This window comes from Dromaius novaehollandiae, chromosome 27 (assembly GCF_036370855.1).
Source record: "Dromaius novaehollandiae isolate bDroNov1 chromosome 27, bDroNov1.hap1, whole genome shotgun sequence".
In the NCBI taxonomy this organism is placed as follows: domain Eukaryota; kingdom Metazoa; phylum Chordata; class Aves; order Casuariiformes; family Dromaiidae; genus Dromaius; species Dromaius novaehollandiae.
Genome location: NC_088124.1, coordinates 1307780 through 1321874, shown reverse-complemented (window position 1 = coordinate 1321874; position 14095 = coordinate 1307780). Strand labels below are relative to the sequence as shown.

The 14095-nt window shown below is 40.4% G+C and overlaps 1 protein-coding gene across 2 annotated transcripts in view; it reads right to left on the bottom strand.

Annotated features, from left to right (window-relative positions):
• LZTR1 (leucine zipper like post translational regulator 1) overlaps positions 1 to 14095 on the bottom strand; it is a 37824-nt gene that overhangs the window by 12697 nt on the left and 11032 nt on the right. Inside the window, exons 10-13 of one of the 2 annotated variants that reach the window (XM_064498320.1) lie at positions 8665 to 8817; positions 2224 to 2334; positions 1691 to 1783; positions 619 to 714 (exon numbers count right to left, since the gene is read on the bottom strand). In XM_064498320.1, the coding sequence (XP_064354390.1) occupies positions 619 to 714; positions 1691 to 1783; positions 2224 to 2334; positions 8665 to 8817 (453 nt within the window). The remainder of the gene's footprint in view (positions 1 to 618; positions 715 to 1690; positions 1784 to 2223; positions 2335 to 8664; positions 8818 to 14095) is intronic. The other variant, XM_064498321.1, reaches the window with a different exon arrangement.

Sequence of the window (14095 nt, the reverse complement as noted above, 5' to 3'; positions counted from 1 at the left end):
GGCAATGAAGCATCCATGTGTCCTGCTGTAGGTGTCTTCTCTTCGTGTCCTTCTCGCTGCTACCACTTCCTCAAAAATAACAAAATGTTTGCTGCTGAAAAGCTGTATGTAGTTAAAATTAACAGACAACGCCCCACAGGCACCAGACCTTCAACTCTGGACAATCGGGCAATATTAAGGTAAAAGAAACATAGCCAGTCTCAAAACCTTAACTCTGCCTTCTCTCTAACCTGTCTAATCCTGCAGGCCATCCCCAGTTGCATGCAGCCCTTGCCCTCTCCAGAGTATGGGGTAAGCCTACTTCCCTAGGGGCATGCTACAAGATTAGAGTGGACAGCTAGGACAGCTCCCACCAACCATTCTGCCAAATCCAGATAACTGGATTAACTTTGGTTCCTCCACGTTATGCTCCTTGCCTGGCCTAACACACATGCGATAGCCTATGTTAATACTAACTATCCGCTCTATTGCACTGGCCCAACATCACCTGAGCATCAGATGCTGATCTGCTCCTACATCTGTCTCAGCAAATCTTATTTTTTTCCTAACAATTTTATTTCCAAAATTGGACAGAATAAGTATTACCTTGCCGCAAGATTACGGCTCTGAAATACTTGCCTGTTTCAATCTCTCCCTCGCCTGTATGATTTTCTTTTTCAGCCATTTGCAGCGAGCTGTAACAATCGCAGTGTGTCCTCGGACTCGTTCTTCCTTCTGTCAAAGGCAAAGCAAGAGCACGTAACAAACTTCTACTTACAAATCACATGATGGTGGAAGATGGCAGTAGTAGTAGAAACCTGGGCTGACCTCCTGTTTACCATACGTTTACTTTAAGTTAGAATCAAAGGCAACCTTAAATCTGCTCTGCACATCCAGATGAGATTCAACACCTATTTTCCCTAAAGGCTCAGCAATGGCAAAAATTATTTGGAAAGAGTCTTTTTTATGTCCACTGGGTAGAAGTTGTTGCGTAGGTTCAGTGCCACAGAGTTTGCTTCTTAGCATTACATCTGATTTACAGTTTGTCTTTTTTCAAAGCAACAGTATGCTTGCTTGCTATTGTTCTTTATAATGTATTTAATCTGTTATTGTGGGGTATCATCTGATCTCTGCAAAGCCTTCTATAACAATGTTTTCATAAAAAGGAATGCAGTTAAGTTCAAATTTCTCATGTTTATTCTAAGGAAAATGTTCTTTTTAAATTTTGATAATTGTTTTCATTATTGGAGAAAGAACAATATTCCTCTGTACTGCTTTATCTCATTCCATTTTATTTCAATAATTAAAAATGGCTCCTGAAATGGATCTGCAAAACACTGACCTGCTCTTCCCAGGAGACGGCTGGGACCTCAGAGGGCAGAGGCCCTTAGTATCATTTTCATACTGCAATTACATATAAAGTACTCTGATAAATTCAAGTCATGCCTCAGTGACTCACTGATTTTCTGTTTAAGAGTTTCTGAAGATTTTTTCTCCTTAGCAGTTGTATAAATTTACCTGGATTAGTGTCATTTACTAAATGAGAAAGATAACATTTTCACCAGTGGCTCTCACAACCTCATTCCAGGGTTTCTGGCCCAAACATGGTACAATTTGGTTTTTTCTCAACAAACATGCTATGCGTGCACACACCTGCGTCACACACTCTTTCGGTCAAACTGCAACACCATTTTCACTAAAATCTACTCACCTCTCCCAAAACAAACTCCAAGTCACTGAACTGCCTGTTCTCCCACAGCCTTCCATAATCCTCATGTAGTGTGCACTTTGGGTAACAAGAAAACTAAAAGAAAAACCAAACACAAGACTTACTTTTATTCATTTCAACTAGTTATTTCCAAAAGCACTGTAGTTACATACTGTCACCGGATTTTCCCATTAACTTGACCTCAAAGTAGTATGTAAACCATAGAAAATAGTAACAAAGCAAGTATGCAAGGATTTGCCTTGTGGTGAGAGTAACGAAAGACAACGTAAGATAACAAGTAAGAAATGTGTCTTATCACACAGATTAGGATTTGTTGGCTAGGAGTCTCACCTGGTCTCAAAACCAGGTTGTGAGTCCCACACGATACAAATACACTTGAGTGTGGGAGCAGGATTTGATCTGCTGCAAGTATCTTGCAATTTTACAATTTTTAATTCTTACAGGTCAGCAGGCAGCAGCAGCAGGACTCGCACAGAATTAATCTGGATGCTTGGAGTCTGTTTATCTTAAATTACCTGGAACCTGTACATTTCTCCACTTCTAATGTTATTGTCCACGGTCCCACCAAAGATGTACATAGCGTCTGAGATAACGGCTGCAGCATGGAAGAGTCTCCCACTGGGTAACTAGGGAAAGAAAAGGACAAAATAGCTGAGGGAATAAATACGGCTTCTTTTTTCTCCCTGGAAGGAGGGCCTGTAACAGAGCAACAGTGAGAAGGGAAAGCCAAGGAAGTCTGAAGCGACATGGCCGTTTGCATCCTGAGACTGCCATTTATTATATTTTTGGATTGTTTCCTATTGTATGCAGAACATACCTTGAAGACATTTAAAATCACTTATTCATTGCATCTTCTAATCAGAATTATACATACGCACAGCTCTATGAATGACACTTTACCAAATGTACCATTTCCCAAGCACTATGACTCAAAGCTAAGTTTTATGCAGAAAAATAAAACAGCTTTCTCGAGCTTCCAGACATAAAAGCATTCTGCAAACGAGAGTATATAAACTCAGAGCTTACTCTGAATATTGTCTGGAACTAAAGATGTAAACTACCGTTTATCTCAGCAGGATATTGAGCTCTGGGCCTGTAAAGATGTACCTTAGCTCAGGGAAGCAGAGCCACTCAGCTAACATACTAATCCAGCGATGCCAGATCCTGCAAAGAGCTTGATGGTGGAAGAGCTGGCACCATGGAGTCAAACCTCCTTTCTCCAAAATGCCAGGCCACCGCTAGCCCACTCCCACAGAAAATAAAGCCACCCCAGGGTGCACGAAACCTCAGCTGTTTATAGGACTGAGGGATGGGACAACCTCATGTAACACAGGCTTCAACTTGGTATTTTACAATCTGTGCATTTTTGAGGTGGGAAGGAATCACTGCAAATCAAAGGTGCAGGGACCCTCTTGCATAGGACACACCAGATTATTTTCACCCATTTTCCTGAGTTTCACACAAGGTATCTGATCAAATGAGCACACCTCACTGAGATATCTAATGCAAAGTCCTCAAGTGATATTAGTAACTTTTTTTTTTGCTAGTTTGATTAGGCTTGTTTCATCTTCCAGGCAGCAAATCTTGTTAAATCTTTGCCTATTAAATAAAAAGCCCTCTGGTATAGGAAATCTTTTCTTCTTATACATATTTATAGACTCTACTCAAGCAAACCCAGACATAAAAAAAATATTATGTTTATCTGGAGAGACATATTTTCCATGAAACCATGCTGACTGGCATTTTTCATTACCACAGAATTATCCCTTTTACCATAGCATCACACAATGGCCTCATTTAGTTTGTTGCTCACCCAAATTTTTATGACTTTTTTTTTCCGTCAAACTACAGCTTTTAAGGATACAGTCCCCCATACAGTACCTAATGCCTGTACTTTTTTCTTTTTTGTTCTTTTTTGTTCTCAAATATACAGCTACAGATTTGGTCACCTTAAAAAGCATGTTTGCACCATTTTAACAAGCAATCTAGATCACTCTAAATAAATAAGATTCCTTCTTTCTTCCGCTTATTTAACGGATACTTTATTAGCAGAAAGTTTAAATTTTCTTTGGTAAATTCTCTGCTGAGAAGATAACTGAATAATATTGATGTAACAGTAAATTCCTGCTGGGCCCCCAGTTGGTTCCTCTCCAAGAGAGGATGATACTATAGGCAAATTTAATCCGTTTTGTATGGGCTATACTAATTCTTTGTAGTAATCTCATTTTTCAGTTATTTGATGAATCAAATATATCATACAAGTTTAAAAATGCATCAGCTGATCCAGTGATCAACTGGAGCTCTAATCTCATCCCAAAATATGAAGGTTTCTTGCCAAGACCTATTCCCGCAAAACTGTATGGGCTGATATTAGTTATATTATGTTTCTTACAACTGATATCCAAATTTAAAAAAAAAATAACTCTTTCTTCAAAGATCAGATGCAGGCCATCCCACTTGTATTTATTCGGGTCATTCTCCCTGCCATTTTTTTTTATAAATTTGTCTAATAGTAAAGGATTTGCTTTTAAAAAGCAGCCATGACAATTAACAATCATTTATGTTTTACAACTAAAAAACCTACAGCATTTTCATAATTGATGCCAGAAAAGAAACATGCATCGTCCGAACATTTAAACAGGTAAGACATTACCTGTTGGTCACTTCATGTCTAACTTTAACAATCTATAAGGAACATTATAACAATGTTTTTTTGATTCGCAATGGTTGTTACCAGAGCTTTGCCACCTACTAATAACTTAAGCAATCCAACAACTCTATCCCTCAAAAGCACAAATCACATTTTTAAACTAAGCAGTAACATAAGAGGAGACAAGGGAATTCACAAAAACTGAAACAGGACCACGTAAACTACTACCTACAGGCCAAATTCAGCGGTCCAGCTCTGGGATCCTGGAATTACATGGGTTTATTTTAATTACCAGAGGTCAACAGCCATCACTCTACTCACAGTTGAAGGACTCAAGTGCTTCTCAGATACATGCTGGCAAAATCATGCAGTTTGCCCTGCCTAAGACCAAAAGGTCTCATTCAGGTCGCTTTGAACCTACCGAAAGAACCGAATCTCAGCTTCTCTTATGCAGGTATTTTTAATATTTGTGTTTTCCTGACTACTGAAAAAAAAATCTCATCCCTGTGCTGGCCCATACGGTCAAATCTGATGTGATAAAAAGCCCATGAAGGGCAGTTCACTCAAAGGTGGGAAAAGCAGCAAGGTCTCTAATACAGCGAGTCTGACTCAGACTTTTAAAAAGCATCAGCATCATCACGCTGCAGCGTTGCAGCCACTGGACCACGATCCCCTCAGGGCCTGAAAGACAGAACAGAAACCCCAAATCTCAACACACACTCAACTCTGCTGCAAATAACTGTAGGTAGAGAAAGGTGTACCGTGTTTTTTCCTAGCGACCAGTTTACTGCCAGGCTGCAAGCAGAGTAGATGATGCAGTCTGGCCTCAGGACGAAAGGTGGGAGTTCAAACTCCACCGATAATACCTGTGTCTTGGGTTGCACAAACTGCAGTCTACTTTTCAACCTTTTACAGTTGGGGGCACTTAACAGCAAAACAGGTTTTAGAGGGAGCAAAGACTATTTCTGGTTCGGTTACAAAATGCACAAGGTACCAGAGACGTCCCAGCTTTAGCGACCCATGCCATTTGGCTGCTGGCTTCTCTGGAGCTGTGATGTATGGAAGAGCTAACGGCCATCACGTGTGGGCCGTCTTGGAAAGTGCAACGATAACTGAAAGCAACTGTTTTCTGTTTTCCACTAGCAAGTCTACGATGTCCGCTTTGTCAAACATTTTCAGAGTCCAGCTGTCTTTTCTGCAAAACTTCTTTGTCAAAGAGATACGGTCGCATGGTGCGACACTTTCTCTCCACTCCATACATCAGACCGACAAGGCTCAAACCCGTTGCTTGCTTCCATAACGGCAGAACTCAGTATTTGTTACCGTTTACCAATGCCTTCTGGGGCAAACGTCTTTGCTGAGTATTGGGATACAAGTCACATTTGCAGACTCATTAATAAAAAAAGAAGAAAGACTGGAAAGGGTTACCTAAGTCCATCCGCCGGCCCAACGGCGGAACCAATAAACTTGATGTATCAATCATGTTCACTTCTGACAACAAGAGTTTTCCAAAGAGTCTCTTCCAGCACTTCACAATCCTTAACGTTAAAGCTATTTCTCATACTCAGGCTAAATCCTCCTTGATGCAATTTCAGCTCATTAATTCCTGTCCTATCCACTAGAAACACGGAAAAAAGATTCCTCTCCTCCTTTCTGCAGTAACTGTGTCTGCCGTTCTCCCTCTCCAGTCTTCCCTTTGCTAGACCAAGACATCTCCAGCTTTTTCAGCTTTTCACTGGGGGTCATGTTTGCTGATTGTTCGTACTGCTTTCCTATGGCTTCTCCAGATGGTCCACACATTGGTATTCCATCCATCTGCCAAACTAAAGGATTTTACTAGCTGCCATTTATTAGAACTGCCTTAGAGAACAAGTCTGTCACTCAAATATATGGTTAGCGTCGCCCTGCTCACAACACTGTAAGCCAAGTTTACAGTTAGTAAGTGCTGCTTTCAGAGGAGGAAAGTCAGTTTAGAGAAAATGAGAAACTAAGCCTCCGTCTTGCAATATAACACAGTCATCCTAGTTTCCTTCTTTTATATCCACAGTTGAATCAACTGTTCCACAGTCTGCCTGGGACATAAGAATGTGTTGGTTATCCTAATTTTACAGTTGGGAAAGAGGCTCAAGAAAACAGTATTAATTTGCTAAGGTCATAAAGGAAGGCTATGGTAGACTGAGAATGTGTGCAGTCTCCAAGGTATCTTTCAGTTGCCTGTTTCAGGCAAAGTTTTTTAAGCTTATTCTAATACTTTCAGGACTTTCTGGCTTCCCTAAATCCAGCTGCTACAACTGCGAACCTGATATGGAGAAGTGCAGACTCCTGCTTAAGGGCTGCCAAGTATATATTAATTACTTTATGCTATGAATCTGTCAGGCTATTTTTTGGACAGTTTTATTTTGATGTTCTCTTCCTCTTTTCTCCAGGTATTTTACCATGTTAAATCACAAAGTCCCGGTGACAGTAAGATCACAGCGTCCCTTTGAAGTGCCATGAAACTCCATTCGGACTTGGCCACGTTCTAGTCTGCTAAAAGTCACCACCTTCTTTCTGCTGCTTCTCGTTTCACTTAAAGCTAAAATCCTTCCGATGTCATCCGCGCTGGTCTGTCCTCTGACCGTTATCCGTCAGCTCCCAGCTTGTTCATCGGCAAAGCTACATGCACTCCAGCTGCTCCTTCACATGGAGCTCAACCCCTTCTCCTCACCTTCCCCTCCTGTCTTCCTGGTCGCACGAGCTGTCTCACCATGTCTCTAATCCCAGTGAGGTCTCAGCTCTACGAGCTTCTATTTCCCTGTTTCCAATGCCACATGTGTTTGTGCAGAGGCAGCTGAGATGGGCTCCCAGTTGTGCTGTTCACACAAGGGCAGTGCAAGAGCCTTTCCAACGGTGTTGTCCCCAGATGCTTCCTCACAGTCCCCCCATGCCTTCGCTTCTCTTCATATTATGACGACCCTTCCCCAGTGTACCATAGCGCAAACCTTCCAGATAACAGCGTGAGAATTGCATTCAGTATTCTTGCAAAAAGCCCAACCTTAGAGATAGGCCTGTATTAGGTATGCTTACTGATAAAGGTATACTGGCATATCTACCAATAAAGTCCACCTGGTGGGATCACGACAGCTATCTAAAACCAGCACTGTACAAACATAACTTGAGCCCCACAGGTGAGATAATCTGTGCAGAATTCTACTTTTGATTTGCAACAACTGCAATTTCAGTAAGGGTTTCTGCTGGCGCATCTCCATCAGTCAGTCATGTGTGAATCTGAAGGGTTATCATCCTTCTTCTTATTCAGAGTGCATGAGAGACTGCTAGAAATCACAGTCTGTCCAAGACGCATTGCCAGCTTGAATATATTTGCCAGCTCCAGACCCTGTATTTATCTCTCTCAATCAACACAATCTCCTTACTTTATTAGCAGTGCCTGACAAAACAAATTTTAGATTCAAGCCTGACAGCTTTCATGATCCCGGTTGGCATCCCGCTCTGAGATATACTGCCCCGTTTCATCTGTTGAAGTGTTTTGTCTATTTAAGGTTAATGAGATTTGCAATCAGAGGCTCCTTTCAAGCTGGAACCTTTGCTTTCAAAAAGCAGATCTTATCAGTCACCTTTGCTTCCCTTTCAGAATTGCTCGTCGCACTGCTGGTACGACCCCGATCATTATTTTCAAAATTCAAGTACTGCAGAAAGCAGCACGCCCATTTTTCGGTGTTTCTTGCACTTAGAACTCTTTCCATATACTGTCTAGACTGCACAAATTGAGTTTGTCCTGTGCTGCTAATACGGGTTCTGATTTGACTTACAAAGCTGTGTGTTTTGATTCTCTCTGCGTTACAGAGCCTAGTAATCACTCATGTAGTTGAGATTACAGCCCTGAGCACGACCTCTGGGGCTAATTCCCCACACTTTAAAATAAACTTTGTAAAACCCGTGCAAATCCCTACATAAACTCATTTATTGTGATTCTGACCTGCCTAGATATAAATTCAGCTTAATTTGAAGTCCTTAACAAATTAAGTTGACTCATCGTAAAACTGGAATTAAATCAAATGAACACTTTCCATTCAGGGGTCTATACTAATTTTCTATAAACAATTTAGAACTCATATGTGCAGAGTCAAGGCTTAAATGCTTCTTAGCTTGCAGTTTAAAGCAAAATGGCTCAAGATAAATTTCAAGGAGAGAAGAAAGGAGCGGAGAGGAGAAAGTATGTACAAGACTGGAATTTACTTTCTCCTTCTGGAATAGAACTTAATTTGCATTTTTAAGGTTTTTCACTTCCGTGTGTTACTTTATTTACCTCTGAGTCTGTTGTGGGTGGTTGTTTAACTGTTGTTATGCCGAAATCTAAACCAAATACATCCCGAGATTTTTTTAAACCACGTTCTTCTGAGGGCAAGGAAGGAGCTTCTTCTGGGACAGATACTCTCTCAGCCACTTCTGGATGGGACACCTGGTTACAAGATTTAAAAACAATAACGTATAAAAGTATAGGTAGGAGGCATGAGAGAGTGGACACTGAGCAGGAGTCCCTCTATGGCTGAAGCTCCAAAAGGTCATGCCCAAAACATTCAGAAACAGTCCAGAGAAAGCACCATAGTCCTGTTTGGAGCCTGTCACTGTGACTAAACAATTTAACAAACTAGCCATGCAGTTTTCTTATGCTTTTCGCAATGACAGATGTACACAGCAATTAAAATTTTAAGCATTATTTCCTTTTTGTCTGTTCTCATCCTCTGATGGCTCTTCGTGACAAACTGTGGGGTTTATTGCAATAGGAAAAATTCAAATTATCAACAAAGATAGCAAAGAGGCAATATCAATTAAATATTCCCATGGTTTAGGACAGATTTCCCATTTTGGCTTGATCCAAAAGCAGGGCAGATGAATCAGCGTGGAGAGACAACCTGTACCTTACGTCAAAGCTGACAACCACATCTAGAAGACCGCAAAACGTAACCGTTTTCTACGGACGATACCAGCCCCAGGTTAAACATCCCACCACTGCATGATGAGAGGCAACTGCTCTCGAGCTAGCACTGCTAGCTGCCCCTCCAGAGACCATATCCTCTTTGAGGGCCAGCTGAAAGCACGGCTTGGACTACCAGTGGTCCAAACACAACTCTTTCATACTTCTGCCGGGAGATCTGGTTCATGGAGGCAAAAAATGTAACTATCATTCTCTGTTCGTTTCTCTTCTAAATGTTCTTGTAGGGAGATTCTCTTGGCTGTGAAGACTTTATTAGCTATACTGTTATTGCAGGTCGTGGCTATTTGTGTTGCTTCCAGTGTTTTTCTTGCATCTCCTGTTCATTTTTCAAAGCATTTCTAACATGTTTTCAGTCCATTTCAGGGTGAAGTCCCCACACTGTGCAATATTAGGAGACAGCTAAAATCAAATCCACTCTAGCTAAGTATTCCAAGGTTTGTCTTTCTCATTCTCTCAGCTTCTCAGAAGACTTCTTACGCTATAAATCACTATTGTGTAGGTTTTTAAGTGCCCTCACCCCCACACATGAATAAGCATGTAACTAAGGAGCTGATCATTGCACTAAACTCCAAAGCCAGCAAGCATGCATCCAGATCTCTTCCATGGTCTAGGAACACTGATGAGCCTCTCTACCCTCCAATATTGCCAAAATGAAGTAAAAAGGCCTAAGGCCATCAACAAACAAATCTGATGAACAAACAGAAACTAAAATGATTTTAAAAAATCCGCTTTCCTCTGAAACTGGAAGAAAACCAGAAGCTCCAACAAGTCCAAATGAGATTTCACTACTGGTAGCTGATTTTACTCAAGAGATACTTCTACACTATCATACCAGGCAACAGCATAATGTTCTAAGACAGAAGGGCAGACAGAGCTTGGGATATTCATTAAGTTGAAGGAGGTTTAAGGATTAAAAATATTTTCACATGCTGGGTATAGAAAAATGTGCATGGTTTTCAGACAAAAATGGAACAGAATCATTTTATAGTGACCTTCAACATATTAGAGTTCTGGAAATTTAAAAAGCAGCACAGTGCAAATCCCGAAGCACTTTATTATGCCTTTCCTTAGATAACTACTACTTTCAGAATAAGGCAATGGACTCATCTCTCACAGACAATGATGGCTCATGGATCTGAGTACCTGACAGTAAACAAAGTGCTGTTGATAATCCAGGAAGCACCTATTATTTTCAAAAATCTGGCATGACGTTAGTCTATGAAAACAACTTGGGCAAAGGCTTCTTCCACCTTTAAAGAAGGAGGATTCAGCAAACTACAGGACAGTCACCTCAGTCCCTGAAAGGTTATGGAGCAAATCCTCCCGAAAGCTATTTCCACCACATGAAGGAGAAGGCGATTGGGAACAGTCACCATGGATTTACCAGGATAAATTGTTCCTGACAGCCTTCTACAAAATGATGACCAGCTTCATAGATGAGAGGAAAGCACTGACCACAAACTTGCTGAGAACGAAATACCAAATTGTTTGGAGCAGCTGAAATGCTGGAGGCTGCTATTCAGAGGGACCTACGCAGGCTGGAAAAATGGGCTGATAGGCACCTCACGAAATTCAACCACGGCAAATGCAAAGTCTTGCCCACGGGAGAGAATAATTCCTTGCAATGATACAAGCAGGGACTAGCTGTCTAGAAGGCAGCTTTGCAGAAGACCTGGGAGTCCTCGTGGACAACAAGCTGAACAGGAATCAGCAGTGTTCTCCTGCAGTAACAACGGCCAGCAGCACCCTGGCCTGTATCAGCACCAGCATAGCCAGCAGGTCAAGAGAAGTAATTATCCCTGCCTTGATTCGACATTTGTGAAACCACATCTGTGGTACTGTGCCCTGTTCGGGGCTCCCTAGTACAAGAAAGGCATTGGGAAATTCTGACTTGATATAAAGAAAAAACGTCTTTTCCCATGGTAGTGGCCAAACACTGGAACAGGATCCAGGAAAGCTTGTGCAATCTCCATCCTTGGAGACAGCAGGAGGTTAGACTTGAGACCTCTGGACCTTCCAACCTACCAGCTTCTGTGAGTCTAAGACTTCCTCTTTTTGTTTAATGTACTTCAACTCCAAGCTGGGCTGGAAGCCCAGCTCAGCTCCTGTTATGAGGTATATAGCCTACGATGGAAATTCAGCCTTTCCTTTTCCCCTTGTATTTTCCTGATTGTACCATACAAGAAGACATAGAATTAACAAAATCTATCACTTTCATAGATACCTGGAGAATACCTTATTAGAGGTCATTTCCATTCCTACACTTCCACTGGTAGAGACTTCTCAAAACTTCTCATGAAACCTCCAACACTGCACTATTGTTAGCGAGTCGGAAATATTTTGGCTGCAACGTATTTATTGAGCTCATCATAAAGACATTGCCAAGGTGGATTCGTCACTGAATTTAGAAAAAGTTTAAAAACGTAGGATGTTCTCAATAAATCTCATTTCATATGAAGAATTTAACAGAAAAGCTGTTTTCATGGATTGTGGCAGCGAATAAAAAGTTCAATGCCATGATGAAGAAAGCTACAACACAGAATAAATCACCAGATACAACAGCAAAGTTTTAAATATGAGATTTTGCAGTTCTGGTTGTGGTAAGTAATAGGGAATAGGAAAGGGGCATGACTTGATATTCCACTCTACACTGAAGAAAAGATTTTTCCATTTGACATTCACTAGAGAATGCAGCATGGAAACAGAGAGGTTGGTTCTTTAACACCACCACTCAAGCCTGTGCAGTTATCACTGCAAGGGTCAGGATCTGAGAAAAACTAAATTATTTAAAGACTGCTGTAATAGCGGTAAACTCTTTTCCTCTAAAATCATTTTAATATAACCGTTGCAAAACTTAAAAGTAGTATTAACGTATAAATCGTCAGAGAAGATTAGGTAGTTTAAAGAACAAGCATTTTCAAATCCACTGAAAATATTTCAGAGGATCATACACTGCAGTCTAAAAACAGATTGTAAAATCAAATGAATGACTATTTGCTTCTTTTTGGCACTGTCATGTGTATTCAAAGATTAAATTACCATAAGAGTATTTTTGGGATCTTAATCTGACTTCCTGACTAAAAAGAACCTTCAAGACTTCTTTGAATTATTCCTCACATGGAGCTTTTCTTTTAGGAAAACTTTCTATTTTAGAAAACACCAAATCCTGCTTTAGAAGTAGTGGAGAATCAACTAAAACTCTGATAAAATGTTCCAATGAATCATTACCCTCAGGCTTTAAAATCTGTAAACTTTTATATACTTTTTTAATTTCAGTCTCAATACATCTAGGCTCAACTTCCAGCAACGAGATCTTGCCTTATCTTTTACCAGTTGATTAAAAAGCCTCTGCTCCCCGGGTAGGCTTTTCTAAACAGTGAAGAATTAATTTCCCAAACCTTCCCTTAAGAGACTGAGCTTCACAACCGCTTCACTACGTTTTCCAGTCTTTAACCATCTTCAGATTTCTTCTCTGAATAACTTCCTCGATTTGTGGGCACAAGACGGTAAGATATTATACTGGAAGACTTAGCTACGAGCACGGGGATAATGTATTTATGTTACTAAATGCTACCACGCTATGTTGACTTACAGAGCCAAGAATATCATTAGCACTTCCAGTCACTCTACACCACAGGGAGCTTGTCATCAAATACCCACAATGACTAAAGTTTTTATAAGTCATCGTCTCCAAAGACACCATAAGGGAAACTATTAAGTATAGCCCACATTTCCTGTTCTTAGATTTATTACTTCACATACCTACTGAAATACGTATTGTTTGTCTGTGCCCATCTTAACAAGAAATCCAAATCGTGCCGTGGTCTGTTCTTTTAATAAATTATCGGCAAGTGCCAGACAAGAAATGAGTATTTGGGGAAAGCTGTGATTTTCTGTTTTCTTTCAGGGCCATTGACAGAACTTTTAAATAGTGCAGCAATAAGAACTGGTCCCTGAAGGACCACAGCAGAATCACATGCTGACTAACTATTCCTCATTCAAAAGCGTATTTCATTTCTTTCAATTATCCAGGTTTATATCTGGTTCACACGAGTCACATTCACACCATATTGTTCTAGCTTTTTATTGGTAAATGTCCTACCCAAATATATTTCTTCTGCTTATCACCCAAGAAGCTTCGATTTCTCTTCCCTCTGCAAGAATTCTGTAAAAGCATGTAATGATATTCAGAAAGGATACGGATGAAAAGCTGAGAAACAGAAGTCAAGGTGTGTAATGATCTTAACTATATTTACTCTGACTAACCAGATTTTTATAAATCTTATCCTTTTCAAAATGTCTGTCTCCAGTTTATTGAGCATGAACTAGAAAAAGTCACCCGCGCAAAGATCCTAAATATATTTATATATGTATAAAAATTACTTTCGAAAAAGCTGCAAGTCTGAACACCACATATTCTTTACGATCATATTAAAAAAAAAAAATCAGTTTTCTCTTTGGACTGTGAAATGCTAAATCTTATCTCTACTAGCAGAGGATGATACCTGGGAATTAAACTCATGGCATCCAAAGGTAATGAGAACTTGTCAGGTACCTCACTGCAGGAATTGAGGGGTTTTTTTTTCCCCACATAATAACATGACTCTTTTGCCTGAAGATACTTCAACGGGTGTAACTGATCTCTTCATAAGGAAACTGTAGCAGACCCATCCATAATAGCTTGATTAAATCCTTTTAATCCTTCTTAGCTGCCCACAAACCATGTCACTGTAATCCATCT